Source organism: Erinaceus europaeus, chromosome 18, assembly GCF_950295315.1.
Source record: "Erinaceus europaeus chromosome 18, mEriEur2.1, whole genome shotgun sequence".
Taxonomy (NCBI): domain Eukaryota; kingdom Metazoa; phylum Chordata; class Mammalia; order Eulipotyphla; family Erinaceidae; genus Erinaceus; species Erinaceus europaeus.
Genome location: NC_080179.1, coordinates 48,734,012 through 48,760,533, shown reverse-complemented (window position 1 = coordinate 48,760,533; position 26,522 = coordinate 48,734,012). Strand labels below are relative to the sequence as shown.

Here is a 26,522-nt window from a genome sequence, read left to right as displayed (position 1 = left end):
CCAGGACTCATTGGTGGGGTCCTCTCTCCAGGAATGTCTGGTTGGCATCATGCTAGCATCTGAAACCTGGTGGCTGAAAAGAGACTTAACATATAAAGCCAAACAAGTTGTTGACTAATAATGAACCTAAAGGCTGGAGTAGTGCAGATGAAGAGTGGGGTGGAGGGGAGTAGATAGCTAGTAGTAGTATATTTGGTTATATTCCAAAGGGCCTGTGGCTATACTAGTTTTTTTATTGTTGTTGTTGTTTGTTTTTCCCTGAGCAGAAATCTGATATGCAGGTGGATCCTAGTTATTGTCTGGGGAGATGATGTCATGGCTGGAAAAAAGGACCAGAAAGCTGGATCAGGGAAAAGAGTAGCTCCCAAATATGGGAAAGGTGTATAAATATCGTTGACTGTAAACCCCATTGATTTGATGTGATCTGGGGCCCATATTCAGCTTAGGAGCCCATGTGACCTCTGTATCCCTGTATATATGACTTCACATTCTGTGGTCATCAGTAGGAACATTCCAAGCTGCTCCAATATCACCCATCTTCCTCAAGTATAGCATAGAGTATGTTGTCTAGCCTCCCTTCAGAGGATGGAACATTCTCTACTGTTGCTGATCCAAGCTGAGGGCAAGGTCCTATGGGGGGCCCACAAAGGGATCTGTTTTGTTGTTCCAAATAGAGATGACTGGTAAAAATGGATAGAGGGATTTATTCGAAGTCTAGGCCCATCATGTCTGTTTGGGAATCTCAGGACTCCTCAACTAGGGCTCCGGCTGATGGGGTGGCTTGATAGTGACTAAAGAGTCATCATTAATGTATGCCAGTCTCTTGCCCTTACTCAGCTTTTGTAGTCCTTCCTTTGATAAGGATAGCTTGGGAGGGAGTGAGGGAAATATAATAAAAAAATAGGTGAGGAGGGTATATCAATGTCTAAGTAGACACTATTACATTATGAACTTCATAATGAAATAATTTCATACTGGCTCACTGTAAACTATTGTGTACTTTTGCTTTCAGGTATATATTTTTCCCTATTTTATGGATACATGTGGACATATGCCCTATCTCATGATACCTGGTCTATATCTAGGTTTTGAGACTTTGTTGGGAAGTGAACCACCTGGAATGGAATTAGAGAATCCTATGAAAGGAAAGGTCTCACCGGAGTAATGAGGTTGAAGGGCTTAACTGCAGGGTCTGGCTAGGAAGCTAGCATAATGATTATGCAAAATCTTTCAAACCCTAGAATCCAAAGTTCTCAGGTTCAGTCTCCAGTACCAACAGAAGCCTGGGTTGATCAGTGCATAAACTTCTCTCTCTGCCTCTCTCTTACACATACTTAAGTTCTTCTCTAAAAGAAAACAAATGAGATATATTTAAAAATATATAAATATATTTTATGCTGAAAAAACAAAATACAAAATGAATGGAAATATGTCCGTGAGCTCTTAAACCCTAGAATAATAATACAGTTTATGTTACTTTTTTATAGTGGGTTACAAGATTGTAGGCTTCAGGGCATATTTCTACACCACATCTACCATGAAAGTTCTGTGTCCCCACCCTCCCACCTTTTAAAGATAACCACCCTAGTTTCCACAAATCTTAAAAATGGTTTGCTTTTTCTACTTCTCTCTCTCTTTGTGCAAGTTCATATATATATATATCAGTTCTCTAGATTCCATATCTGATAGTTGTCTTTCCTTTATTTATTTTGCTAAACACAATCACCTATAGTTCCATCCTTTTTTGTTCCAAAGGACACATAATATCCTTTTTGTTTGCAGAGTAATATTCCATAGAATATATATCCCATAACTTCTCTACCCAGCCATCTGTCCATGAGCATTTAGGCTGCTTCCACTCATTGACCACTGTGAATATGCAGCTACGAATAAGAGGATGCATATGTCCCTTTGGATAAGAGTATATGTGTCCTCTAGGTCAATGCCCAAGAGTGGTATTTTCTTTTTTTTTTTTAAACTTTTTTTTTCTTTGACCCAAACATTTCTTTCTTTTTTTTTTTAAATATTTATTCCCCTTTTTGTTGCCCTTGTTGTTTTATTGTTGTAGTTATTATTGTTGTTGTCGTTGTTGGATAGGACAGAGAGAAATGGAGAGAGGAGGGGAAGACAGAGAAGAGGAGAGAAAGATAGACACCTGCAGACCTGCTTCACCGCCTGTGAAGCGATTCCCCTGCAGGTGGGGAGCCGGGGTTCGAACCGGGATCCTTATGCCAGTACTTGTGCTTTGCGCCACCTGCGCTTAACCCGCTGCACTACAGCCCGACTCCCTAGAGTGGTATTTTCCAGGTCATATGGTGATTTCATTTGTTACTCATTAATTTGCTGTGGCATCTGGACTCCCCATACCTTCTTCCAAGGGGGTCTGCACCAATTTTGATTTCCACCAGTAGTGTACAAGTGTCTTCTTTTTTCCACAATCTTGCCCACACCTATTGTTTCCTATTTTGTTGATGTAGGCCATTCTCACAGGTGTGAGATGGAATCTCAGTATAGTCTTGTTTTGCATTTCTCTAATGATAAGTATTTCTTCATGTATCGGTGGCCCATGTGTATCAGCTCTTTGGAGAACTGCCTGTTCAGTTTTATGGCCCACATTTCTTATTGGGTTATTGGAATTGTTTCCTTTTTCTTTTTGTTGATCTGTACCAGTTCTTTATAGATGTTTGCTATTAGTCATTCACCTGTTGTGTGATGTGTCAATATCTTCTCCCAGTTACTGAGTAGCCTGTGTATCCCTTGTTGGTTTACAAAATGGTACAATTTAAAAATTGTTAAGTACGGGGAGTTGGGTGGTCGTGCAGCGAGTTGAGCGCACATGGTACGAAGCGCAAGGACCTGCAAAAGGATCCTGGTTCGAGCCCTGGCTCCCCACCTGCAGGGGAGTTGCTTTACAAGCAGTGAAGCAGGTCTACAGGTGTCTATCTTTCTCTCCCCCTCTCTGTCTTTCCCTCCTCTCTCCATTTCTCTCTGTCCTATCCAACAACAAGGGCATCAATAAAAACTACAACAATAAAACAACTAAGGCAACAAAAGGGAATAAATAAATAAATATTTAAATAACTATTTAAAAAACTGTTAAACAGAGAAAAATAGGCCTTATACTCACACAGTTTAGAGAAATAATCTCCACTGACATTTGACATATGAATTATTCCTTTTCCAAACTCATCTTTTGCAGTATTCTACATTTCCTCTGTATTTTACTATTTTGTCATCTCTGATTAGTAAGAATCAAAATATAGATTACTCTTTGCATTATCATCTCTTGGTTTATGTTTGGAACTTAATGTTTATCTGTTAGGATTGGTGGTCTTTAAAAAGGAATTTTGTGCTAGTGAAATAGCTCACTTAGATAGTGTGCTGCTTTGCCATGTGTGTGACTTAGGTTTGAATCTGGCCCCCACCACAGTGTAGGGAGTTTCAGTGCTATGTTCTTTTTCACTTTTTCTTTGCCTCTCTGTCTCAACTTAAAAAGAAAGAAATAAATCTCACATATGCAGGGCTTTAAGAAAGAAGTAGAAAAAAAGTAGAATGAAGCATTAATAAGAAACCATGTTAAGTGAAATAAGTCAGGAACAGAAGGATGAAAATGGGATGATCTCACTCATAGGCAGAAATTGAAAAACAAGATCAAAGAAAAAACACTAAGCAGAACTTGGACTTAAGTTGATGTATTGCATCAAAGTAAAAGACTCTGTGGCTAGAGGGCGTACAGGTCCTGGAAAAGGATGACAGAGGACCTAGTGAGGGTTGTATTGTTATGTGGAAAACTGGGAAATGTTATGCATGCACAAACTATTGTATTTACTGTTGAATGTAAACTATTAATCCCCAATAAAGGAAAAAAAAGAGAAGAAAGAAATTTAGAAGAAAAAAAAAGAAGAAATACAAAGAAGAACTGGGGAGACAATAAAGTGGTTTTTTTAAAAGACAGTCACATCTGAGGCTCTGAGGTCCCTGGTTCAATCCCCAGCAAAAAAAAAAAAAAAAAGCATTAATAAGTCTTTGATCCAAATCAGTAGATCTGAAGACTCTTAATTGGGAAGGGGAGAGTGTTTTTACTATTACTATGTGGGTTGGGAGAGTATTGTCCCAACACATATATTACAGTGCTTTGGTTCTTCCCATCAGAATCATTACTTAACAATTACTTATTGTGTGTTGCATGTAAACATAAGACTGTCTTTGGCAATGCAAGATATGCAAAGGTGATGTACACCTGGCCATGAAAATATTCTTGTGGGGAAGATTACACATCCTGAAAATATAAGTTATCTCTTATAGTATCAGATAAGATATTTATAGTATCTGAAGTATGGAAGAGTAATTTGTGAGAGAGATGGGGTTCAGTAGAAGGGATCAACATCAGTCCTATTCAGAGACTCTGTATTGGGAGGAGTGAGAATTTCCACCTGAGTTAATGTAGTCTGTCAATAGCGAGGTGACAGGAAAAAAAAGTCAAAATATGCAGAGAGAATGCATCTAATGTGCTCAAAGTATATACACAGGAGGCAAATGGGAGCACTGGATGATAAGAATAGAAAAGCATGTAGAACCTAAAACAATGCAATGTAAATCTTTGATCCAGTTTGAATTTTATTATTTTTTTCTTTTAATATTTCATTTTCTTTATTTTGGATGGAGAAGGAGGGGTATAAGAGTATGCGAGAGACACCTGCAGCACTGCTTTACCACTTGTGAAGCTTCCCCTTGCAGCTGGTGACCAGGGGCTTGATCCTAGGTCCTTGTGCATTGTAACATGTGCTCCTTACCAGATGTTCCATCTATTTTTTTAATTTTATCATTTTGGCAGTTAAGGGAAGCCCATGAGTGATAAATTACCCAGACCTGTAAGTCACTGATGACACAGTTTGAATTTTATTTATGGGTCATAAGGTATCACTGGAGACCTTGACAAAGAAAGCAGTGTCAACACTGTTATACTAAATATAAAGTAAGTTGAATTGAAGTGGGTTTGATTGTATAAGGCTAGGGAAGTATTATCATAAACTCAAAGAAGGTAATAAACTGGACTGGATTGTTTCACATTTTTGGTTCTCTTTAAAAGCAATTCCTGGCTTTCTCAGCACATTAACTTAAAGTCATTATTCCAAACTAGACATCACAATAATAACCCACCCATCTTTTTTTTTCAATTTCAGATTTTTCATTATTCATATAATGCTTCCTATGTGATTTACAACATACACACTAGGTAAGTTATTTGATTTTTAAATAATTTTCCAACTAAATTATTTATTAATTATTGATGCCCATTTGTTTATCTTATTTTAAGGGAAGTTTGGGAGCTAAACCCTCCAGAGGTAGAGGACTCCATCTTGCAGTATGCAGCCTGGGGTGTCCAAGGGCAGCAGCTGGTAAGCACAGGCATTGCTATACCTCAAGGAGTGTGAGCCATGGTCCTAGGACAGATATTGTACTTGATGATTCTTATTTGCCTTTTTTTTCTTTCTTTGTTTTTGATAGAGCTGAGAAAACTTTATAGGGGAGGGAGAGAAAAAGAGAGACACCTGCAACTCTCCTTCACGGTTCATGAAGTTCCCTTCCTGCAGGTGGGGATCAGGGGCTTGAACCCGATTCCTTGTGCACTGTACTTTGTGCACTCAACAGGGTGTACAACTGCCTGGCTCCTGACTTACTTTGATGTAGTATTTAAGTGTATTGTGTCAAATAATATCAATAATATCAGCAGTCTTATTTTTATTGAGGAAAATTGTTTTACAAGACTTCCCCCCCCCATATAATGAGGGTTTAATGGTTTATAACATAGACATTGATATATAAGTACAAAATCTCCTCTCCCCATGACTAATATCTGCAAGACTTTTTATCAGAGGAGAGCAGTCTCGATTTTCTTCTAGAACAAATGCCATCATACTTCACCTATTACCAAATTGCCCTCTCCACCGTGGGAGACCGGATAATATACATTAACAAGTAAAAGTTTACAAAGCAGTATATGATTAAACTGTTAATGGTAAAATTTAGAAGAAATAAAACAATTATGGGATCTAATTTTGTGAAATTCCAGTACATATAGTATCAAATTTTATGTAGAACTTCTAACAAATTTCATTATTTTAAGATATCTAAAGTAAGTTTTTAGATGTGTACTATTATCATTTGACATTGTGCATACTACATTTTAATCACCACCAAAGATCTAATTTCCTTTCACCTTTATAAAATCTAACTCTTTCATACAATTTAGCCATATATATTTCCTGTTGGGTAACCACTTTGTGTGGCCTTGTTTTCTGTTTGTTAGTTTTGCTTCTATTCATTATTTTGCCTTTTTTTTTTAAGTGAGGACTATTGTTTTATAAGGTTGTGTTAGCATGGGTGCAATTTCACATCTTGATAAGCTATTTATTAGTACACCTTACCTTCGTCCCAAGTGCCATTCTCTCTCCACTATAGTTCATTGTGCACCTTGTCCCATTTTAACTTTGGCATCTCTACTTCTATCGCCAGAGTAACCTTAGGTCTGAAGGTCTGGGCCAAGAGGTTATTTACATTTCATTCTGTGTTTTCACTTTATTGTTATTTCAATCCCAGATATAAGTGAGATCATCTGGTGTTTGTCTTCCTCAATCTTACTTTACTTGAAACAATTCTTTTCCACTTTTATTCATATTATAGCAAAAGACAATCTTTTATTCTTATACCTGAGCAATATTTCATTATGTATGTGTACTACAATTTCCTTATCTACTCATCTGTCTTTAAGTACTTGAGTTTCCTTATCTTCACTATTACAATAGTACTATGTTGAACATAAATATCTATTTGGAGAAGTGTTTTTGTGTTTTCTGGACACATACCTAAGAGAGAAATTACTAGATCATATGGTAGATCTTTGTCTTGCTTTGTTTAACTTGTTACCCATAAGTGGAAGCATTGTTTAAACAAGTGTTAAGACAAAATCTACATATAACTATTCTTTAAAGCAATAGATGTTTTTAAGATATACATGTTTATAGACAATATATGATTTTGAGTTATCATAAATGCAAAAAAGAACTGTTTATGTATAACGACATTTTGAGCAATATTAGATCTTTGTCAAATCTAAGGAGCCTATGTAATAAAAATATCTCAGAGGAATACTGTTCAGGAAGTGGTGTTGCTTCCATGACATATGCATGTCTGTTGGAATAAGCACTGTCAAAATGGTACCTAAACTCCCTTTTATTTTCTGGTATACATTTCTCACTAACTTTTCCTAAAGACAAACATTTAATTGATTTAATTTTTTCTGCTATAATGTTACTATTTTTAATTTTTTAATATAAGGATACAACTATAGTTTTCTTTAAGGTTTTATTGGTCTTAATCTAAGTTTCATATTAATAGCTTCATAATACTTTAAATTTTAAAAATGTTACATTGCTTTTTCAGGTAGGCTATTTTAAGATATAGCTTTTAAATATTATTTTATTTGCTAGGACAAAGAGAAACTTAGAGAGACGGGACAGAAAGGGAGGGAAAGAAAAAATCAGAAATATCTTCAGCACTGCTTGACCATTTGTGAGCTTTCCCTGTTAGCTGGGGACCAAAGGCTTGAACCTGGGTCTTTGTGCATAGTAATGTGCACTTAGCTACGTGTACCCTTTAAGATTTACTTTTAAATTTAAAAGATTATGGGGTTTCCTACAACAATAAAACAACAAGGGCAACAAAAGGGAATAAATAAATAAAATAAAATAAAAAAGATGATGGGGTTTGTTTTAATGTTAATTTTCTGAGTTTAGGAACAGGTCACTTTCTATCAATGACTTTGAAGTTGATAAACCTTGTTACATATTTTGATGTTTTCTGTGTGATAGAAAATCTGTTTTCCATGAAGTAGACACAATAGTAGATATGTGCCTTTAAAATTTTATTTTGCTAGGAGGTTAATGGATTTCAGTACAGCTGTGCTTTACACTTGGGTACAATGGTTTATCTCCCTGTGATAGGTCCCTGCAAAACACTCACCCTCAGCTCATGTCCCTTTACACTATCATGCATCAAGACTCAAAAACTATAAGGCTACACCCTTCCCTTGCAACCCCAGAGTTCCTTCCTCTGGTGCAATACAGGACTCCTAGTCCAAGTTTTACTTTGCGTTTTCTTTGCCTGTCCTTTTTTTCTTGTATTCCACCCACAAGTGATATAATTCATTCTTCTCATGTTGGCTTATCTCACTACTTATCTATTAAAGATGATGAAGTAATCTCCTCCCCCTCATCTTCAATGGATTTTGAAGGAATCATGTCAAGTGAGAGAAACAAAATGAACTATATTTTAAGGGTAAGAAGTTTGTGCAGGGGTGGAGGGATTGAACCTGGGTTTTTGAGACCTCAGGAACAAGAGTCTCTTAGAATAACCATTATTCTATCTACCCTCTGCCCAAGAGTGAGAAGTTTTAAAGTATACAGTGTAGTTTCTCAGTAAATTGAATTCTTGACACATTTATAAATAGGCACCTTATTTACTTTTTGTAATTCTGATCTACTATCTTTAAGTTTAGCCTTTTACAAAAGTTAGAATGCGTTTAAAACTAGAATTATAGCTTCAGAAACTCTAAAAGTTCATTTCTCATAAGCCTCAATTTCCTAACCACAAAGTAGAAAAATTTATATCATAATTTCATTATGAAAATTAATTTTCTTTATAGTGTACATATTATTGATGTATTACTACCCCATCTAGCAAATATGAGATGCCTTACTAAGCTCATCTGTAAAATTTATGAACATTAAGGTATCTCACTCACTTCATACTAAAGTGGTGTTAAAAATGATTTTCTTTGGATAAGGAAATAATTGCTCAGCTAGTAGAGTGCCAGAATAGTTCCCTGACCTTTCTTTCTCTCTCTCTCATATGGAGCCCTCTTCTTTTCAAGTGAAATACATCTTTAAAAATATGGTTTTGTTTAATTTTCTTTGTGTTCCATTCAGCATTAATTCCTATGTTTCTTTTTCAAAAACATTTACTTGCTTATTTACTTATTTGTTTATTGGCACCAAGGTTGTTGCTGGTTCTCAGTTTCTGCCCTATGAATCTACTGTTCCTGGCCACCATTTCTTTCCCTTTTTCTTTCCCCTAATTTTTATTAGATAGGACAGAGAGAAATTGAGAGAGAATGGGGAGATAGAGAGAAGGAAAGACACTTTCAGACCTGCTTCATCACTGGTGAAGCAGACCCTCTGCAGGTGGGGAGCAGGGCCTCAAACCTGGGTCCTTGCACTTGGTAATATGTGCGATTAACCAGCTATGAAACCACGCAACCCATTTCTTTTCTTTTCTTTTCTTTTCTTTTCTTTTCTTTTCTTTTCTTTTCTTTTTCACTTTATGGAGATGGGTAATGGTTTATAATACAGTTATAGACACATAGGTAGAACCTCTAGGTACAAATATTTGTTTTAACTGGACATCTAACTCTTGAAATATTCTAGAAATAAATGTGCCTGAGAGAGTCTCTATGATTGACTTGTGAGTTTTGAAAAAAAAAAATCACTATTCTGTTTTGGTGCATACAGCCCTATTTCTTTATCTCCTTTCCTCCCTCCTTCCCTCCCTATCTCTGTATTCATATTACTGAGAACGAGTGAAAAAGGTCACAGTATTGAAGCTTCCTTCAATGTAGTGGAGGCCAGGCTTGAACCTAGGTTGGCCATATGGCAAAGCGACACACTATCCAAGTGAGCTATTTTACTGGCCCCATATATAAGTTTTTATTAGATATTTAATATTTATTTACAAAATTACAAGATAACAGGAGTATAATTCCACACTGTTCCCACTACTAGAGCTCTGTGTCCCCATTACCTCCATTGGAAACTGCAGTAGTTCTCCCAAGGTCACAGATAAGGGTTGTCTATTATTTCTATTAAAATCGGTCTGTCTGTATATTTGCCCATTTTTTCTATGGTCCTGGCTTATCTCCCTTCCTAAGTCATATCTACACCTATTAATACTTCCAAATGTCTTTCGTTTTCTCTCAGGGTCCTGATGGGATTGGGTTTTAAAAGCGCTCTGGTCATCTTCCCCTAATATTTCTCTTTCTTTGGGAGTATAGACCAAACGTCTTTCTGGGGTGAAGAAGGTGTGAGTTCTCGATTATGTGTACATATATAATATTTTAAAAGTCTATTTTAAAAGTGATTGGGATTGAGAAGAGAAAATGTGAAATGTCGAAAAAATATTAAGGAAAAATAGCCATGATAGATCGCTTTCATTATTTTAATCCTACTTTGCCACTCAGTTGTTCATCAGACTGTGTTGGAATAGGTAAACTCTGTTTACATGCAAAAATTACTTTCAAGTGTCTCAGCAGATGAGTTACTCAGAACATTTAACTAAATGTTAAGGGGCCTGGCAGTGGTGCACCTGGTTAGGCACAAGGACCTACATTCCAGCCCCTGCACCCTCCCTTCAGAGGGTCCGCTGCATTAGCAGTGAAGCAGGTCTGCAGGTGTTTATCTTTCTCTCCCTCTTTATGTCTCAATGTCCTCTCTCAATTTATTTCTGTCCTGTCTAATAAAAAAAGGAAAAAAATGGCAGCCAGGAGCTATGGATTCTTAGTGCTGGTACTGGTGACATAAACATTAAAAAATAAGTAAATATAAACTAAGTGTTAATTATAATATTAAAATGTGGAACTACTTGTAATGTAGAAAGGAATCAATAGTAAAATCATCAAAGAGTCCTTGATCTTTAATTCCTCATGTATTTAATGTCGTTAAAGAAAATATACATGAAGTTGTATGTTAGGCTTGAAGATGTTTGTGCATTCTTTCTTTTTCTTTGCTCTGGTTTAACTCTTTCAGATAGAAAGCAAATAAACAAACAAACAAACAAACACCAAAAACCAACCCAAAGCCAGAGAGAGAGAGAGAGAGAGAGACTCAGGAAGAGAAAGACACCAAGAAAGAACAGCACTGCCCAGGTGTCCAGGTGAGCTATTTTGTGCTTAAGCATCTTTGCTTGTATTTCACAAAGAAATCCTACACAATACCTTATATTCCCTGCCAAAACCACATTAAACACTTGACTAATTAATTAACCAATTATGAAGTAAACAAACCCATGACTTTAAGTGGGGAAAAAAAAAAACAGCCTTTGGGAGTCAGGTGGTGGCATAGCAGGTTAAGCGCACATGGTGCAAAGCGCAAGGACCATTGTAAGGATCCAGGTTCGAGACCCTAGCTCTGCACCTCTAGGGGGTTCACTTCACAGGCTTTTAAGCAGGTCTGCAAGTGTGTATCTTTCTTCTCCCCCTCTGTCTTCCCCTCCTCTCGTGATTTCTCTGTCCTATCCAACAACAACAACAGCAATAACAACGATAAAAAGGGCAACACAAGGGAAAAAATAAGTTAAAAATTATTTTTATTTATTTATTTATTTATTTATTTATTTATTTTACTTAAGAAAGGATAAATCAACAAAACCATAGGGTAGGAGGGGTACAACTCCACACAATTCCCACCACCCAATCTCCATATCCCATCCCCTCCCCTGATAGCTTTCCCATTCTCTATCCCTCTGGGAGCATGGACCCAGGGTCATTGTGGGTTGCAGAAGGTAGAAGGTCTGGCTTCTGTAATTGCTTCCCCGGCTGAACATGGGCATTGACTGGTCTGTCCATACTCCCAGTCTGCCTCTCTCTTTCCCTAGTAGGATGGGTCTCTGGGGAAGCTGAGCTCCAGGACACATTGGTGGGGTCTTCAGTCCAGGGAAGCCTGGCCGGCATCCTTATAACATCTGGAACCTGGTGCCTGAAAGGAGAGTTAACATACAAAGCCAAACAAATTGTTGAGCAATCATAGACCCAAAGCTTGGAATAGTGGAGAGGAAGTGTTAGGGAGGTACTCACTGCAAACTCTAGTGTACTTCTGCTTTCAGGTATATATTTTGCAGTAGTTTATGGATATGTGTGAACATAAGCTCTCTCTCACAGAAACTGGTGCATATCTAGGTTTTGGGACTTTGTTAGAAAGTGAACCACCTGGGATGGAATTAGAGTATACTATGAAAGGAAAGGTCTCACCCGAGTAATGAAGCTGAAGGGTTGTCATTGCACACGTGAAGTCTCTGGACACAGTCTGAACTGAAGCATGTTGAGGTGGCAATCGTTGTGTTGATTAGGCTGCGATTGGCAGATGCAATATTATTTTATATGGATTGGGAGAGGCATATGGGAAAGTGGGCCCTATCCAAGGGTTCCAGGACTGGGGGAAGTAGGGCCTCTATAGTGGAGATGTGAGGTTCCTGCTGTCTTAGGGTTCAAAAAGACAATGGATAGTTAATGTTATCATCACATTATTTGGTAATTGGGTTAACTTTGAAAAGTCCTTTTGTTAGGGTTTGCTGTACAGTACCCAGTATCTTGTATATAGCTGTGCTATTGGATGTTTCTGATCTACTTGGTCTAGGCTTTTGAGAGAGTCCGCATTTCAAATATACAGCCTGTATATTAAAAAGACTGAGTCTGTGTTTTAAAAAACTTCGAGACATACAATTAATTTTCCCCCTCTCATATTAATCAACTAGTGATTTATATGACTACATTTTGCTAGAAGTGTACATAAACACCATTCCCACCACCAAAAGACTGTGACCCATCCCTCCCACCCACTCCCACTCCCCACTGGCCCAGGAAGCTGCATGTCTACCCCTCACCACAGGGATTTTACTTTGGTGCCCAAAAAAAATTTAAATTTTTTTAAGAAAACCTTTTCACCCCATAATGATCCTGGGTCCATACTCCCAGAGGGTTAAAGAATAGGAAAGCTATCAGAGAACGGGATGGGATACGGAGTTCTGGTGGTGGGAATTTTGTGGAATTGTACCCCCTCTTACCATATGGTCTTGACAATGTTTCCACTTATAAATAAAAATTATGAAAAATAAAAAATAGTGGTTCAGTTACTGTAGACTATATAGTTGCCTCTATGATAACAGTATTTGTTTTTATTGTTTAATATTTTTTCTTTATTGGGGGGATTAATAGTTTATAGTCAACAGTAAAATGCAGCAGTTTATACATGTGTGCTGTTCTTAGTTTTTCACATAACAATTCAATTCCCTCTAGGTTCTCCTCTGCCATCATGTTCCAGCACCTTACCCTCCACCTCAGAGTCTTTTACTCTGGCACAGTAACCAAACTGAGTCTGAGTTATACTTTGTATTTTCTTATTTTTCAGCTTCTTTTCTTATTATCAGTGATTTTTATATTATTAGTGATAAACAAGATTGTGAGATGAGAGGGGCACAACTCACACAACTCCCATCACCAGAGTGCCATATCCCCTCCCCTCCATTGGAAGTTTCCCCATTCTTTATCCCTCTGGGCATATGGACCAAAGATCTCTATGGGGCACAAAAGGTCGAAGGTCTGGCTTCTGTAATTGCTTCTCTACTGGACATGGGCATTGACAGGTTAATCCATTACCCTAGCATGCTTCTACCTTTGCCCAGTGGGATAGAGCTCTGGGCTCTGGGTAGGTGCAATGCCAGGACACATTGTTGAGGTAATCTGCTAGGGAAAGGAGGTTGGTGTCATGTTAGCATTTTTCACCTTCTGTCTATGAGTGATATAATCCCATATCCATCCTTCTCTTTCTGACTTAGCTCATTTGACATGATTCCTCAAGCACCATTCAAGATGAGGTGAAGAGGGTTAATTCACCATTTTTAATAGCTGAGTAGTGTTCCATATACCATAAATTTCTCACCCATTCATCTGTTGTTGTACACCTGGGTGGCTTCGGGTTTTGGCTATTACAGATTGTGCTGCTATGAACATAGATAGGTATATACAATTATTTTTGGATGGTTGTGCTTGGTTCATTGGGATTTATCCCCAAGGGAGGAGTTGCAGGGTCATAGGGAAGGTCTACTTCTAACCTTCTGAGACTTTTCCAGACTTCTCACAGAAGCATTACAGTATTTAGAGTTTAGTTACCCCTCCTCAATACCCCACCAAACTATAAAGTTTACCACTGGGATTTTGGCAACTACACTGCTCCTGAAAGCCATTATTTTTCTTTCGTTAAAATAAAGAGAGAAAGAATGGTGGGTGAGGGTGAGGGCGGAACAGCAGAGGCAGAGAGAACAGACAACACAGCACCACTCCACCTCTTATCAAACTTACTGCAGGCCTTTCTGTGTGGGGTCCAGTGTCTAGAACCCTAGAACGCATACATGGTAATGAATGCTCTCTAGTGAACCATCTCTCAGCCCCTATTAAAACAAATTAAGCGATGTTACTTATCTTTGTAGGACTGTCTCTAGTTTCACTTCATTATCATGTTTATGAAGAGTTTAAGCAGAAAGTACATAAAGCACGCTAGACAAGATGATGTCTAGTTTGATTCAGAAAAGGCATGAATCTAATTGAGAAGACATGGGAACAGACTCAGTACAGTGATCATGACAGAATGGGAAATAGATATTCTAGTCCAACCTGTTCCAGTCTGATGCTTTAGTAGAACAATTAATGTATTAGGTCAGAGAAATATTTCAAACATGTAAAACTCAGATCTAGCATAGGTAATTTTATGTGTGTCACTGAAAGTCCTGGGAAAATATTAAAAACATGGTAAACTTTAAGTGCCTCTCTCGTTTTCCAAGCCTGAAACAATTACATGCACTCAAGTCAACAGTATGCATTTCATTGCAAACATTTTCTTTTAATTTATTTCTTTTTCCTTCCTTCTTTTCTCCCTTCCTTTCTTTCTCTTTTGCTATAAGGTTATTTCTGGGGGTTACTACCTAACTGTACAACTCCACTCTTCCTGGTGGCTATTGTTTTGTTTCTTAATATAGTGTGAGATGCAGAGAGACAGGAAGAAAGGGGGGGGGGAGGGAGAGAGGGGGAGGGGGAGGGGAGAGGAGAGAGAGAGAGAGAGAGAGAGAGAGACCTTCAGTACTGCTACATAGCTCATAAAGTTTCCTCCCTAATGTTGGGGACCAGGAACTTGAACCTGGTTCTTCACACATGGTAATGTGTGTGCTCTACTAGGTGCACTGGGTGAACTCAACCTCTTGGTTGCATGCATTCCATTCCTGATTATTATTGGGTTCGTCTTCTTTTATGTATTTGAGAAAACTGTAAATAATATTAAACATTCATGATAGTGTAGATTCTATTATGAAGACTATTTGCATTAAAGCTGCTGAACTTGAGTACATTAATCAATTTCTTTTTTATTTTTATTCTATTTCCATTTTATTAGATAGGATAGAGAGAAATTGAGATGGAAGGATATCGAGAGAGAGAGAAAGAGAGAGAGAGAGATAGAGAGAAAGGGTGAGGAAAAGCTACCTGCAGACCTGCTTCACCACATGTGAAGCCTCCCCCCTGCAGGTGGGGAGCAGGGGCTCAAACCCAGGTCCTTGCACATGGTAATGCATGCTCAACCACATGTGCCACCACCCAGGCCTTAATTAATCTATATCTATCTTAGTTTACTTGCCTTTAAAGTGGCATCTATAGCAGCTTTTTAAGAAGAGTGCACTTCTAGTGAGTATAAATATAAACCACTATTTTATCTATAGATTATACAGTCACTCGCCTATTTTCTACTTCCTGAGATTTCTTTTAGAGAAAATAACACTAGAAACTGAAAATTAAGGGTGACAAATTAATTGTCATCGCTTATAAATACTACAGTAATCATTTATGTATAAGCTTGATTAAATTATTGTAATGACTCTTCCTTAATAAAATCATATTACTGAGTTTGTCAGTAGCTTTAAATATTGAGAAAACCTTTCACAGTCACAAAAAAAACATCTAGTCATTTATTTTTAGTAGATATTTTTGTAGCAATGCAATCTTTACACTGGATTTAAGTTTGTATGAAGACAAAGATAACCTTGACAAATATGTAATTTATCTCTATACTTTCCCAAGTGATATAGAAACAGCTATTACACAGAACTATGGTCAACTTCTCCACAAAACTACTGAAAGTAAAATTCATGAAGAAATTAAATACAAGCCAAAAATTTAAAACATAATAAAAAGAAGACATAAAATTCTGAGTCAGATATTTTTGAAGTGCTTTATATTAAGAGTCTTGCCTTCTTCCACTGAAACACATTATGGTTTTATTTTAATATCCAGTCCCCAATTGCTAATTGCTCTGATGCATCCACTATCTGCAGAGATCAATTTTCAAAATCAGACCCTAACATCTCCCACAGATTATGAAATATTATTGAATAACTCACAAAGTCATTGTCATGGCACACAAAATGTGACTGAATTGACTTTTTATTTTATTCCTGCCACTTCAGAAAAGTGCTAATGTTGTAGCCTTTAGTGTCTTTCCTACTTCCTCCTTTAGCATTGTCAGATGCTAAAGTTATACCTACATCTTTAATTTATTGCATCACTTATTACTGTTATTGTTGGGCCTTCACTGATACAAAATCAGCTTTTAAGAGAGAAAGAGAAAGAGATTTATATAGAAAGATATAGGAAGATACTCATATACTACATGGGCGTGGAGGCAGACACAGCTAATTGAGTATATATATTACCATGTACAAGGACCCAGGTTTGAGGCCCTGCTCCCCATCTATAGGGGGATGCCTCATGATTAAGCAGGTCTGCAGGTGTCTTTCTCTCTCTTTCTATCTGCCCCTCTCTATTTCTCTCTGTCCTATCAAATAAAGTAGAAAAAAGAGAAAAATGACCACCAGGTGGGGGGCTGAGCAGTGGCACAGTGGGTTATGCACACATGGCACAAAACACAGGGATCAGCATATGGATCCTGGTCAAGCCTTCGGCTCCCCACCTGCAGAGGGGTCTCTACACAGGCAGTGAAGCAGGTTTGCAGGTGTCTTTCTCGCCCTCTCTGTCTTCCCCTCCTCTCTCTATTTCTCTTTGTCCTATCCAACAATAATAATAACAACAACAACGATAAACAACAAGGTCAACTAAAGGGGGAAAATGGCCTCCAGAAGTAGTGGATTCATGTTGCAGGCACCGAGGCCTAGTGATAGCCCTGGAGGCAAAAAAAAATGGCCACCAGGTGAGGTAGATTTGTAGTGTCCACACCAAGCCCCAGTGATAACTCCGGTGGCAATTAAAAAAGAGAAAGATTCCACAACAGCAGAGTATCTCCAGGTACAATAAAACTTCATGTGGTGTACTCGGGGTTTGAACCTGGGCCACATGCATGGTAAACACTCTCTCACATGTCATTTCTTGCTAGCCCATTATTTATGTTAGACAAATAATAATAAAGTTTATGTGATTCTCCAAATACAGCTAAACATATCAAGAATTTCCATTGTTATTATTATTATTAGAAATGTACTGTAAATTTACATTAAAACCCAGATTAGCAATGGTTCCACATCTCAACATATTTTCAGTGTTATAAATTTGCTTACTTTTTCACTAAGAAGAAACTTGAATAATTTTGTTGGTTTATCTAGTATGTGGCCTTAGTTCTTGTTGATATATGATAGGTGATAACATGACATTTTTTAAGCATGTCATTAAAATCTCACAGTTTGTACTAAAGCTCACTATTATTTATTTATTTATTTATTTATTTATTTATTTTTGCCCCTAGGTTTATCTCAGGGACCAGTGCCTACAAGAATAGACTACTTCTGTGGCCATGTTTTTGATTTTTTGGATAGGACAAAGAGAAATCGAGAGGGGAGAGGAAGACGGGGGGTTAGAAAGATAAACACCTGCAGACCTGCTGCACCAATTGTGAAGCAACCCCCCCCTTAGGTGGGAAGCCAGAGGATTGAACAGATAACCTTGTGTGGGTCCTTGTGCATCATGCTATGTGCCCTTAACCTGGTGGGCACTGCCTGACCCCCCTCACTATGATTTTGTTTCCTTTTAATTGAGTATGCATGTTTTTTATTTATTTTTATTTATAAAAAAGGAAACATTGACAAAAAACATAGGATAAGAGGGGTACAACTCCACACAATTCCCACTACCAGACTCCATATCCCATACCCTCCCCTGATAACTTCCCTGTTCTTCATCCCTCTCAGAGTATGGACCCAGAGTCCTTAAGGGGTGCAGAAGGTGGAAGGTTTGGCTTCTGTAATTGCTTTTCCACTGAACATGGGTGTTGGCAGGTCAATCCATACTCCGAGCCTCTCTCTCTTTCCCTAATGGGGTAGGGCTCTGGGGAATCAGGGCACCAGGACACATTGGTGGGGTCGTTTGCCCAGGGAAGTCCAGTTGGTATCATGTTAGCATCTGGAACCTGGTGACTGAAAAAAAAGGGTTAACATATAAAGTCAAATAAATTGTTGGAGTATCTATGTTTTATCAGTGTAAAAGGAATCATTTTAATTATAAAATATATTCAAGAAACATGCAAATAGGATACATATATGAGTGCATTCCTACACATAGCACACATGCTAATATAGTTTCATACACACAGACATGAAGGCCTGTGGCCACTGTCATGTATTTTGGGCAATGGAAGTCTTAACAACTCCAGGTATATCAGAACTGTTATAGAAAAGGGGCTATTAAAAGTCAAGTTCTACTACTTTTTAAGCATACACATTACATATATATTTATTTATTTTTAATGAAAGGGATACTGAGAGAGACCAGAGTACTAATCAGTTCTGGCTTATGGGGTTTCTGGGAATTGAACCTGGGAGCTAAAGGCCTCTGGCATGAAAGCTGTTTTTGTTTGCATAACCATTATGTCCTCTCCCTAGCCCCAGTCAAATTCTGTTGCAAGTCAGTTCTTGGCTATATTGCCTGTGACTCTCATTTGTGGCTGTCCATTGTATAGGAAAACTTCTAGCAGGAGAAGCCAGAAAAAGAACATCATTAACATTCCCAAGTGTTTGTCATGATGACTGTTTCCCACATAAATGAGTTGGGACTATATTTGCTTACCTCATTCATCTTCATTAGTGGAGATAATTGAAAACAGATTACCTGTGCATGTTATCTGGAGGAGAATCTAGTGTTCATGTCTTTAGTTCCAGGAAGAAAAAAACACACACACACACACATTCTAGTACTGGAATAGCTATGCTCTAATGTTTCTCATTGTAGATTTGGCATCAGGAAAATCAACAGCAAGATACTGAGATAATTTCTTTTTCTTTATAGAGACAGAGTTAGAAAGAGATAGTGAAAGAGAGCACAATACTGAAATTTCTTTCAATGTGATTGATAGAGGCCAGTCTTGAAAGTGGGTAACACAGATGTCAGAACAGTACATTTTTTCAAGTGATTCATTTCAGTGCCCTTCAAATAACTTCTTTACTCATTAATATTTGGACAAGAAATATCTGCTATCTATGCTTGAGATTATCTCAAACAAGACTGAAACATCCTTAAATGTCTCAGACCATCTGTTTTAATGTGTTCAAGTATATATTTATATCAATGTATTTATTTTTATATATTTGCCCATTTTATCCTATGGTTCTGCCTTCCCTTCCTTTCTAAGTCACATCTACACCTATTGCTATTTCCAAATTTCCTTCCTTTTATCCTTCTTTCTCTCTGGATCTTGGGGTCTTGATGGAATTAGAGGCCATCTTCTCCCAACATTTCTCTTCCTCTCTGAGGCTATGGGCCAGAACTCTTTTGGTGGTGCAGAAAGTGGGAGTTCTGGCTTCTGTAATTGCAGAGTTATTTTCGAAAAAAAGAATGCTAACATAATGCAGACTCCTGTTCAACCCCAGGGAGTTATCTTCATACAATGTAATGAAACACAGTGAATCACTAGAAAACTGAGCTCATCCTAATTGGGAACTTTGTACCTCAGCAGTTATGTAAGATGGTTTTCATTTTACATTAAACATTGCTATAATCTCATAGTTAAAGTTGACATTTATACTACTGATCAAATATGACTTGGTATCACTATAGAATAAATCTGACCAAGATAATAATAATAGGTTTGAAAACTTAGTTGCAATAAAACACATTATAATATTTAGTTGTGTTTATTGATTTCCACTTCCACTGTTGCTCTGAATTGGTATTAATTCCAATCATTTGTTGTTTTAATTTTACGTAACATTTAGTCATTTTTATGAGAGCGAGATATACCAGAACTCTACTTTGGAATCCATAGTATCAGGGATAGAATACAGGGCCTAATACAAGCATGAGTGTCATAATCTAAACGCAAAATAAAATTATCATTATTTTTATTAACATCATTGCGACAAGACTGTATTGACTATTCAAATACAAGATCATTAAAATAAAGTCCTGCTGAAAGGATACTTTCCTTAATATTCTAAACACTTTCAGAAATACTTTGGGAGAACCAAGTGTCGTATGCTTTACATTGGTTTGTTCTAGCCCTCCCCCACCAAGAGAATTAGATCAGTCCAGTTAGTTTTCACGGGCCCGCTTGGCCCCACCCCTAGGAACCCCGCCAGAGTTCCAGGGTTCCTGAGTTCCAGATTTTCAGAGTTACAGAGTAAGAGAGAGTTCCACAGTTGAAGAGTTTCAGGGTTCCTGAGTTCCAGAGTAAGAGAGAGTGCTTGCGCCGCCGCAAAGAGACAGCAGAGTTCTGTTTGGTGATTAGTTTGTCTTAGTTTATGAATCGTTGTTCCTGAATAAAGAAATACAGCTTCCCTGCCCAGTTGTTGTCTCTGCGTCTCTGTTACCCGCCGTGAAGCTAGCCGGACCAGCTAGAGCCTCTGAAATAATTTTAACAACAACCAAGCTAAAGATGAAAGACATAAGGACTAAAAATAATGGCTGTGCATGAGAATACAAGGGCTGAATGCATAAGATCTCAAAGTCCCAAAATTCAAGCCATGTCATCATAGTATGCCAAGTTAATTAGTGTTCAGGTGCCTCTGTCTCTGTCTCTGTCTCTCTCTCTCCCCTTTTCTTCACATAAAAATAAAACTTAAAGAAAAAAATCATCTGTGAATATTTTCATTAATAATTTCATAATTAGCATCATGAAACAATAATCATGTACAGAATTTCCCAAATTAGAATATATTAGTTATTTTAGAATTTTCTTAAGTTGTTATAATGTAGTTGGATAAAATAAATACATTTATCAAAATCACTGAACATTGCCTTCTTAAATATCCATGCTGAATAGAAAAAAGGAATTAAAAAAGGGCAAAAGTTGAAAACAGACTGGAATGTCAGTATTTAAAAATCACTGACTTTAATATAGAGATAATGCCGTTCTTATGTATTTGATCATTCTGCATACTGCACAATGATGAGCATTGATAATTGCCATATGATATTTCTAGTAGTGAATTTTAATGGGAGAGAGAGTATAGTCTATCTGAAATACAGTGGGATTGTGGAAATTAATTTTCTGTTCATCGTCAAATATTTGACATTTTTAGGAAGTATGTGACAATATTGTATCCATAGCAAACTTCATTAGGCAACATATTAAAGCATTAACTGCAATTTTAGTTAAACTGCTTTTTTTTTCTTTTGCCACCAGAATGATTGCTGTGTTTGCATCACAAATCCATCATTCCCAGAGGCCATTTTTTGCTTTTCCTTTTTTCTTTTCTTTCTATTTTTACTTGGCAGGACAGAGACAAAATGAAACGACAGGGACATAAAGACTGAGAGAGACAGAGAGACACCGGCAGACCTGCTCCACTGCTGCTTATGAAGCCTACCCCCTGCAGGTGGGGAGCAGGGGCTCAAACCTGGGAACTTTGAGCATGGTATATATGCACTTAACTGAGTACACCAGCACCCAGCCCTGCAAATGCATGTTTTTTATAGTCAGTAAATTATGATAATTAAATAAAACAAACCAGTATAACAACTAATAGGGATCAAATTAATAATATTTAAATATATTAATTGAAGTAGCGTTGCAGAATAAGACTATATAAATGTCAAGTGTGCATCATTTTAATTCAAAGGAAGGACATTCAGAAGTCACAATAGATGTGGATGTAACTTAGAAAGGAAAGGAAGGCAGGACCATAGAAAAATGGACAATTATATATAAATATAGACATATAATTAGAAAAATAATAGTCATCCCATATCTGTGACCTTGGGAGAACTACTGCAGTTTACAGTAGAGGGAACTGGGGACACAGAATTCTGGTGGTAGGAATGGTGTGGAATTATACCTCTGTTATCTCATAATTCTGCAAGTCAATGCTTAGCCACTAATAAAATAAAATAAAAATTGAGCAATATATTGTAAGGGATAAAAATACAACTTTTGGTTGTGAATTCTTCTTCTTCTTGCGTTTGCCCTTCTTTCGTAGCCAGTCAGCAGTGTCAGGTTGAGCCTGATGTAAAATTTCGAGACCTCCTTTGAATCTGGAGAGGTGGCAGTCATTGACTATATGGGTCATAGTCTGTCTGTAGCCGCAGGGGCAGTTCGGGTCGTCTCTGGCTCCCCAGCGATGGAACATAGCGGCGCACCGGCCATGGCCTGTTCGATAGCGATTGAGGAGGGCCCAATCATAACGTGCTAGGTCAAAGCCGGGTTGACACTTGCAGGGGTCTGTGATGAGGTGTTTGTTCTTTAGCTCAGCTGACTGCCAGCTCTGTTTCCAAGAGTCTGGAACAGAGAAGTTCATGTAGGTGTAGGGGACCAGATTGGATGACGAGACATCAAGCGTTGGACAGGGTGGGCAAAGATATCCGCGTATATTGGCAGGTCCGGTCGAGCGTAGATGCGGGAAATGAACTTAGATGATGCCGCATCCCGACGAATATCTGGCGGAGCAATGTTGCTAAGAACTGGCAGCCATGGAACCGGGGTGGAACGGATGGTTCCAGAAATTATCCTCATGGAGGAATATAATTTGGAATTGACCAAGTGGACATGGGGGCTACGGAACCATACTGGGGCACAGTATTCTGCAGTGGAATAGCATAATGCCAGAGATGATGATCGTAGTGTGGAAGCGCTCGCGCCCCATGAGGAGCTGGCCAGTCTTGCAATGACTTGTGATTCCTCGCGCCCACCTTTGCTGCAGTTTTTATGAGATGTTCGTGAAATGGCAGGGTGCGATCGAGAGTAACGCCAAGATAGACTGGCTGGGCTTCATGCCGGATTCTCATATTGCCAAGCTCACATTAAGCTCATGCGAGGCCGAGGCATGGTGTAGATGGAAAACAGATGATACCGTTTTTGCAGTGCTAGGGATTAGTCGCCATTTTTTACAGTAATCAGATATTAGAGACATGTCTTTCGTGAGTGTTTCCTCGAGGATGTCGAACTTGGATGCCTGAGTTGTACAGCAGATGTCATTAGCGTAGATGAACTTCCTTGAAGAAGTTTCTGGGAGGTCATTGATGTAAATATTAAATAGTGTAGGAGCCAGAACAGAGCCCTGGGGGAGGCCACTTGAGACAAGTCTCTTGGTTGTGAATGCAAAGTAATATTGAGAAAGTTTGAATTAACATAAAGCATCCTTGACATTTATATAGTCCAATCACTTCTTAATATTTACTTTTTTAAATCAAATTTTGTTGTTGTTGCTACTAAAATATGCTGGCATCATGTTAAACCACATTTTGGAGAAGAGATATATAATCTGGAAATTATAAATATTTTCCCTTTCTGTGCTTTCTTTTATACTCTTTATATACACAGCATGTCTGCTTATCATAATTTGTCTTCCTTCTTGCTGTTCCCTTTACCTGGGTCAGTTTTATTTTTCTCTATTTGGCAAATTGTAGTGGAAGCGTGTTAATTTCAGCTAGAATGACATGCAATCTGTAGACCATTCTTACAATCTCCTGCCCCTTCAACAGAATCAAATTGTTTCATGTATTTAACTCATGTTGCAATAGTGTCTTATTCATCACTGTGGCATAAAAATGCCATATCTTAAAATTAGAGGCTTTTTCATTATATTTATTAATCTGTGACTTCATCAGCAGCAGAGACTCATATTTGATTATTAATATCTTATAAGCATATCATATAGGGAGTGTGATAAAATCATCAATGAATATGTGAACTGTGTAACCACCATGCAGTCATGTATAGCCTTCTGTATACATTTCATTTGCCATTTTCTTTTTTTAATTATCTTTATTTATTTATTGGATAGAGATAGCCAGAAATCAAGGGGGAGAGGGATGATAGAAAGAGACAGAGAGACACCTGAAGCACTCTTTCACCACTTGCAAAGCTGCAGGTGGGGACCAGTGGCTCCAACCCAGGTCCTGGAGCATGGTAACATGTGTGCTCAACCAGGTGTGCCACCACCAGGCCCGTCAGTTTTCATTTTCTTTCATTTTTATAAAAAGGCAACATTGACAAAACCATAGGATAAAAGGGATACAACTCCTCACAATTCCCACCATCAGGGAATTGTGGGAGTTGGGTGGTAGTGCAGCGGGTTAAGCACAAGTGGCGCGAAATCCAAGGGCTAGCATAAGGATCCTGGTTTGAGCCCCAGCTCCCCACCTGCAGGGGAGTTGCTTCACAAGCAGTGAAAGAGGTCTGCAGGTGTCTATCGTTCTCTCCCCCTGTCTGTCTTCCCCTCCTCTCTCCATTTCTCTCTGTCCTATCCAACAAGAACATCAATAAAAACGAAAACAGTAAAACAAGGGCAACAAAAGGGAATAAATAAATATTTAAAAATAATTTAAAAAAGAACTCCATATCCTATCCTCTCTCCTGATAGCTTTCCTATTCTTTAACCCTCTGGGAGCATGGACCCAGGATCATTGTGGGGTGCAGAAGGTGGAAGGTCTGGCTTCTGTAATTGCTTCCACGCTGAACATGGGTGTTGACAGGTCGATCCATACTCCCAGCCTGCCTCTTTCTTTCCCTAGTAGGATGGGGCTCTGGGAAAGCAGGGCTCCAGGACATATTGGTGGGGTTGTCTGTCCAGGGAAGTCTGTTTGGCATAATGCTAGCATCTGGAACCTGGTGGCTGAAAAGAGAGTTGACATACAAAGCCAAACAAATTGTTGAACAGTCATGAACCTAAAGGCTGGAATAGTGCAGATGAAGAGTTGGGGTGGGGTCTCTGTTTTGTAGACAGCTAGTAGGTCTATATTCCAAAGGGTCTGTAACTATAATAGTTTTTTTTTTTCCTGAGCTTGAAATCTGATATACAGATGGATCCAAGTTATTGTCTGAGGAGATGATGTCATGGCTGGAAAAAGGACCAGAAAGCTGGATCAGGGAAGAGAGTAGCTCCCAAATATGGGAAAGGTGTATATATATTGTTGACTATAAACCCCATTGATTTGATTATTGTGGACTGTAAACCCCATTGATTTGATAAGCCCATATTCAGCTTAGAAGCCTATATGACCTCTGCATCCCTGTAGATCTGAGATCACATTCTGTGTTCATGAGTAGGAATGCAAGCTGCCCCAATTTTAGGACCCGTCACTTGTAAATATCCCCCTAAGTTACATAGATACATATTTAAATAATACGTGCTCAGTATCATATGATAATAACATTAAACTATATATTTCCTTAAGACATGTAAACATTTTTTAGGTATATCTATTTTTTATGCATCAATGTTTATGCAAAGAAAAGGAAAATAAAACAAATACGGAGGGAGTCAGGCAGTAGTGCAGCAGGTTAAGCGCATGTGGCATGAAGCGCAAGGACTGGAGTAAGGATCCTGGTTTGAGCCCCTGGCTCCCCACCTGCAGGGGAGTCGCTTCACAGGTGGTGAAGCAGGTCTTCAGGTGTCTATCTTTCTCTTTTCTCCTCTCTGTCTTCCCCTCCTCTATCCATTTCTCTCTGTTCTATCTAACAAGGACAACATCAGTAACAACAACAATAGCTACAACAACAATAAAAAAGCAAGGGCAACAAAAGGGAAAATAAATAAATAAATATTAAAAAAATACAGAAATGAAAAACATGTAATGGCAAGTGGGTGAGACTTACTCACATAGAGGTTATCTTACAGGTTAACACATGTATCCTAAATGATGAACTCTGCTCAGAACTTCTGCCCAAATTATTTAGCACTTTTTCTGTATTAGCTGCCAAGTAATAGAACTGTGCAATTTCATAGTCAAACCACGGAGACATTCTGCTTTGTCATGCTATGGGGTAGATGCAGATAAAGAATATTGAGGGAGGTTAAACAGTGAATAAACTGTAGCCACATAAAACCAAACATGAATTAATACACTTCATAAATTACTCTTAGTTACCAGCTTATAAGTTTCCCTTCACAAAATAAGATATTAGGTTATATGATCTTGTAACTGGACTTATATCAAAGAATTTAGTTACACCCCATTGTAGCAAGCAGTTGAAAGGGGCCAGGGATAGCCTTTTCTATGTATCTTAATAAGGAAGAAGTAGAAGAAAATATTTCTGATGGTTTTTATTCTGAATTCTAAGTTCTGCTTGAATTAAATGATTCCCCATGCTCACTTCATCATTACCTCACTTAAATTTTAAGTCATAAGTAAACATTATGTAGAATAAACAAACAGCACTTGATGTCGATAATTTCATTGGGAAATTCACTTTTCTATGATTATTTATTTGTGC

The 26,522-nt window shown here is 38.0% G+C and overlaps 1 protein-coding gene across 3 annotated transcripts in view; it reads left to right on the top strand.

Moving 5' to 3' along the window:
• The window catches only part of DPP10 (dipeptidyl peptidase like 10), a 737,074-nt gene that overhangs the window by 538,288 nt on the left and 172,264 nt on the right, over positions 1-26,522 (top strand). For 2 of the 3 annotated variants that reach the window (XM_060178015.1, XM_060178016.1), the window contains exons 6-7: positions 5,184-5,236; positions 5,318-5,399. The exons of the other annotated variant lie outside the window; for it this stretch is intronic. In XM_060178015.1, the coding sequence (XP_060033998.1) occupies positions 5,184-5,236; positions 5,318-5,399 (135 nt within the window). The remainder of the gene's footprint in view (positions 1-5,183; positions 5,237-5,317; positions 5,400-26,522) is intronic. 3 annotated transcript variants of the gene reach the window in all.